Genomic DNA, 5949 nt, shown 5'->3' with positions numbered 1-5949 from the left:
ATGAAAACAGAGCTGATATTTATAGATACAGACAAAGGTCGAGGAAAAGGAAGGATTACATAGAAATCTGTGCTGTTAATTGAAGCAGCCAAACAGAACAGAACTACTAATCACTGGTAACAGATACCAAATTTCCAAGAAAAATACCGTTTAAATTGTACATATTTATTATTATTAAAGCAACCATTTTAGTTAATCTATTGAAAATTGAAAAACTATTAGATTCTGAATTTTTAGTAAAATCTTTTAGGACCAAGTTTACACAAATAACTTCTATAGATGTATAACGTAATTCACATATTCAGAATAAACATTATTTTAAGGACTATCTAGGGTTATGCTTTCTACTCTATTTTCTTTATAAATTATCTATAATTAAGAAAAATACCTTCTCATAAGAAAAAATTAAAGCTAAGAAAACATACCATTCTATTAAAAAAAACAAAACAAAGTTTTTATTAATTTGAAACTAAAGATGAGCTTTCCATTTCTTTTCAGGATCTGTGTTGCTAACTGTGGAAAGAAAAAAAATTACAGTAAAATATTAACACAAATAAAAAAAATACACTGGATTTTAAGTTATTTTGTGGTTAGAAAAAGTATTCATTCCTAAATAATTTTGTTGTTCTACATAAAGTTGACTTTTTAAATAATTGTTTATACATGTAAAGATGCTGGTAAGGTTTCTACACAGATTCATGCCTTTAACGCCTTGATTTTAAAGATTAAACACACATAAAGATTATTAATTTGACAAATTAATCTAACATTAGTAAGCAATTATAGAATTACTACTTTACTATCATTGAATTTACTACCTTTCTTACTTATAGGGCAAGTGTTATTCAGCAAAAAACGTTGATGAGTATTTTTTTAGTATATTTTAAAAGACAGCTTAGATGATGAAAATAAAAGAATGAAAATTTTCAAGTATACTTACATATTTTTCCTTCTCTTTCTAATTTTTTCAAATGAAGCAAGAGATTATTTTTAGCCATCATGTGCAAATGCTCAGGAGTATCCTAAAAGGAAAATGAAAGTGAAAGAAAAAATTTCCATTTTTAAAAAAGAAGTTAAACCTTTTGAGGTCTTTAAAGAAAAACACGATGCAAACATAGAAGAAAAGCTAAGCTTAAACACATTTTTATACAATAAGAAACAAAATTATTTCACCTCATGTAAGTCTTGCCTTGGAAGTCACTATATTTGTATATACATAAAATAGAACATAAGCTCCAAATGTGTATGTGTATGCAGTATATGCTTTGTCTATTAATGAATACAGAACTTAGTATAATGGCACATACTAGGAAGTCATTAATAGTTCATAAATACATGAATGTAAAAATTATTCTTAGATATTTTTGATGCTACAGGTACTTGGCCTATTTATTAGGTTGTGTGATAATATTTTTGCACATTTTTATAAAAGAAAGGAACTCTGGTGGTACAGTGGTCAAAGCATTTGGCTGTTAATCAGAAGTTTGGTTGTTCAAACCCACCAGCCATTCTGCAGGAGAAATAAGTCTGATTCCATAAAGATTTACAGCCTTGGAAACCATATAGGGCAGTTCTACTCTGTCCTATAGGGTTGCTATGAGTCAAAATCAACTTGATGGCAGTTTTTTTTTTTTTTTTAATAAAAGAATATAAATTTCAAGTTCATGACTCATAATTTTTATGTTTTCTTTGGCTAACAGTAAAGAGTAATATTTGACAACTGTTATCTGAATGACAAAGCAAATGATCCATTTTATTCTTTAAATAAGGATTCTATTTCTGAAAAGAAAAAAAAAGAATAATTGTTGGTCTCAGATGTAAAATCAGGCTGGGATAAGAAGAGAAGAGGAGAGGAGAAGGAAAGGAGAGGAAAGAAAAATTCAAAACGATGGCAAATAAAATAACACTTTTGGGAGAAGTCCCCAGAAAAGGAAGACTATGCTTACTGAAGTAGTCTACATTGTGCATTAGGGCAGTAGTATCATGTATGTCACGTACTTGTTCAAAGACATGACTGGGAAATAAAATTTTGACAAGTCTGATCAAGTTGTTAAATGCTTTAAAAGGAAATTCATGAACAGCTATTCTTCATTTACTTCACAACTTTTGCTGAGCATTTTGTGACATCTCTGGTGGTGTAGTGCCTAAGGCATTTGACTGCTAACCAAAAGGCTGGCAGTTCAAACCCACCAGCCACTCCTCTGAAGGAAGACTGGGCAATCTACTTCTGTAGTGATATTGCCTCGGAAACCCAAGGAGGGTTCGCTGTGAGTTAGAATTGACTTGATGCCAGTGAGTTTGATTTTTGGTTTGATCATATCTCCATTTCTTATTAGCAGTTACTGCAAATCTTTATCATGTCCCTTAAGTGCCTTGCCCCTAACCAATGGCCTTCTCTGTCCAAAGATTTTCTTTCTTGATGCTTCTTAAGAAAAAAAGAGAGGTTTTTCCAGGCATTTTTCCATCCCATCCTCATATCAATAAATGTAAATTTGAAACTGATTCAGAAAAAAAGTTCTTTAAGGCCAATCCCTCCACCATTTTTTGGCACCATTCCCTTGTGATCTGTGTATACAAATCATACACTCACTATTCCAAACTAAATTAACTAGAAGCAGCAAACTTTCAAACACAATAATTATTCCATTTAAAATTGTGCTTTTTTAAGGCCAGGGCCCAAGGTAGGTGGGTGCCAGGCTTGGGAGCTGCTTTTTGCTTGGAGGTGGCTCTATTTTAAACACAGGGCCCAAGGCTTGGGGGCTGCTTTTAGCATGGGGGAGGCTCTACTTTAAGGCTGGAGCCCGAGGTAGACGGGCATGGGACTTGGGGGCTGATTTTTGCTTTCAGAGTGGCTCTATTTTAAGGCTGGGGCCCAAGGTAGGCGGGTGATAGGGGTTAGGAACAACTAAGGGAAATGAACTTATCTGTCAGTTTGTTGCCTGCGGTGGTTTATGTGTTGGTGTGAGGCTGGAGGCTATGCCACAAGTGTTGCAAAATGCTAGCAGGGTTACCCATGGTGGACAGGTTTCAGTAGAGCTTCCGGGCTAAGACAGACTTAGAAGGAAGAGGCTATCCATTTCTCAAACAAATGGCCAGTGAAAACCTTATGAATAGCAGTGAAACATTGTCTGATATGGTACTGGAAAACTTTATAAATAGCCCTGAAACACTGTCCGATATAGTCCTGGAAGATGAGCCCATCAGGTCGGAAGGCACTCAAAATTTGACTGGGAAGAGCTGATTCCTCAAGAGTAGAGATGACCTTAATGATACGGATAGAGGAAGCCTTTCAGGATCTCCATTGGCTGATGTGGCACTATTCAAAATGAGAAGAAACAGATGCAAACATCGATTAATAATTGGGACATGGAATGTATGAAGTATGAATCTAGGAAAATTGGAAGTCATCAAAAATGAAATTGAATGCATAAAGATTGATATCCTAGGCATTAGTGAGCTGAAATGGACTGATTTTGGCCATTTTGAATCAGACAACCATATGATCTACTTACTATGCCAGGACTGACAAATTGAAGAGGAATGGTGTGGCGTTCATCGTCACAAAGACTGTTTCAAGATCTCTACTGAAGTACAACACTGTCAGTGATAGGATAATATCCATACACCTACAAGGAAGACCAGTTAATACTACTATTATTCAAATCTATGCACCAATCACCAAAATCAAAGATGAGGAAATTGAAGATTTCCACCAACTTCTGCAGTCTGATTGAATATGCAATCATGATGTATTGATTATCACTGGTGACTGGAATGCAAAAACTGGAAACAAAGAAGAGTTACCAGCAGTTGGAAAATATGGACTTGGTGATAGAAACAACACTGGAGATCGCATGACAGAATTTTGCAAGACCAATGACTTATCATTGCAAACACCTTTTTTCAACAATGTAAGTGAAGGCTACACATGTAGACTTCACCAGATGGAATACACAGGAATCAGATTGACTACATCTGTGACAAGAGGTGTTGGAGAAGCTCAGTATCTTCAGCCAAAACAAGGCCAGTATCTGATTGTGGAACAGACCATCAACTGCTCATTTGCATGTTCAAGTTGAAGTTGAAGACAATTAAAACAAGTCCACAAGACCCAAACTATGACCTTGATAATATCCCTCTTGAATTTGGAGGCCATTTAAAGAACAGATTTGATGCACTGAACACAAATGACTGAAAACCAAAGGAACTGTATGATGACATCAAGAACATCATCCATGAAAAAACCAAGAGGTCATCAAAAAGACAAGAAAGGCAGAAAAGACCAAAGTGGATGTCAGAAGAGACTCTGAAACTTGCCCTTGAGTAGAGAGTAGCTAAAGCAAATGGAAGAAATGACAAGATAAAAAAGCTGAACAGAAGATTTAAAAAAGTAGCTCGAGAAGACAAAGCCAATTACTATAATGAAATGTGTGAAGACCTGGAGTTAGAAAAGCAAAACAGAAGAACACACTTGGTATTTCTCAAGCTGAAAGAACTTAGGAAAAATTTAAGCCTTGAGTTACAATATTGAAAGATTCTATGGGTGAAATATTGAATGATGCAGGAAACATCAAAAGAAGATGGAAGGAATACACACAGTCATTGTAGCTAAAAGAATTGGTTGATGTTCATCCATATCAGGAGGTGGCATATGATCAAGAAGCAAAGGTACTGAAGGAAGAAGTTGAAGCTTCACTGAAGGAATTGGCAAAGAACAAGAGTACAGGAACTGACAATACCCATTGAGATGTTTCAACAAATAGATGCTGCGCTGGAGGCACTCACTTGGCTATGCCAAGAGATTTGGAAGACAGCTACGTGGCCACCTGACTGGAAAAGATCCATATTTGTACCCATTGCAAAAAAAGGTAATCCCACAGAATGTGGAAACGATCCAACAATATCACATGCAAATAAAATCTTAGTGAAGATAATTAAAAAATGGTTGTAGCAGTATACTGACAGAGAGCTCCCAGAAATGCAAGCTGGATTCAGAAGAGGACATGGAACAAGGGATATCATTGGTGATGTCAGATGGATCTTGGCTGAAAGCAAAGAATACCAGAAAGATGTTTACTTAAGTTTTATTGACTATCCAAAAGCGTTCTATTGTGTGGATCATAAGAAATTACGGATAACATTGAGAAGAACGGGAATTCCAGAAGAGTTGATTGTACTCATTAGAAACCTGGACATAGATCAGGAGGATGTCATTTGAGCAGAACAAGGGGATACTTCATGGTTCAAAATGAACAAGGGAGTGCATCAAGGTTGTATCTTTTCACCATACTTATTCAACTTGTATGCTGAGCAAATAACCTGAGAAGCTAGATTATGTGAAGAAGAATGTGGCATCAGGATTGGAGGAAAACTCATTAACAACCTGCAATATGCAGATGACACAACTTTGTGTGCTAAAAATGAGGATGACTTGAAGCACTTACTGATGAAGACTGAAGACTACAGTCTGCAGTATGCATTACACCTCAATATAAAGAAAGCAAAAATTCTCATAACTGGCCCAAGAAACAGCTTCACACAATAAATGGAGAAAAGATTGAAGTTGTCAAGGATTTCCTATTACTTGGTTCTACAATCAACACCAATAGAAGTGGCAGTCAGGACATCAGATGATGTACTGCATTGGGGAAATCTGCTGCAAAAGACCTCTTTCTTTCTTTTCTTGTTTTGTGCAACTCATTTTTATTAATTTTTTTTATTGTGATTTGGGTGAAGATTTACAGAGCAGATACACTTTCCATACAGCGGTTCACAGACACTTTGTCTCATGACATTGACCACAGTTTACCACAATGCAACAGCTCCCCTCTCACTTCCTCCCCATAGTTACCCCTTCCCAGTGTCCATCCCTCCATGTACTCCTGCCCCCTGAGCTGTCTCCCTGTGCATTAGCAGCCCTTCTTTCTCCCATGATTGTTCTCTCCAAGG

General features: G+C 36.1%; 1 protein-coding gene across 1 annotated transcript in view; it reads right to left on the bottom strand.

The window, feature by feature from the left end:
- Positions 1-469: 469 nt before the first annotated feature.
- LACTB2 (lactamase beta 2) overlaps positions 470-5949 on the bottom strand; it is a 41855-nt gene continuing 36375 nt past the window's right edge. Inside the window, exons 6-7 of the mRNA XM_007947345.2 lie at positions 941-1022; positions 470-513 (exon numbers count right to left, since the gene is read on the bottom strand). Of these exons, the coding sequence (XP_007945536.1) occupies positions 470-513; positions 941-1022 (126 nt within the window). The remainder of the gene's footprint in view (positions 514-940; positions 1023-5949) is intronic.

The sequence above is a fragment of the Orycteropus afer genome, unplaced genomic scaffold (assembly GCF_000298275.1).
Source record: "Orycteropus afer afer isolate SDZICR_OR568_19922 unplaced genomic scaffold, OryAfe1.0 scaffold00181, whole genome shotgun sequence".
Classification (NCBI taxonomy): Eukaryota; Metazoa; Chordata; class Mammalia; order Tubulidentata; family Orycteropodidae; genus Orycteropus; species Orycteropus afer.
This window is presented reverse-complemented; position numbering and strand designations above follow the sequence as displayed.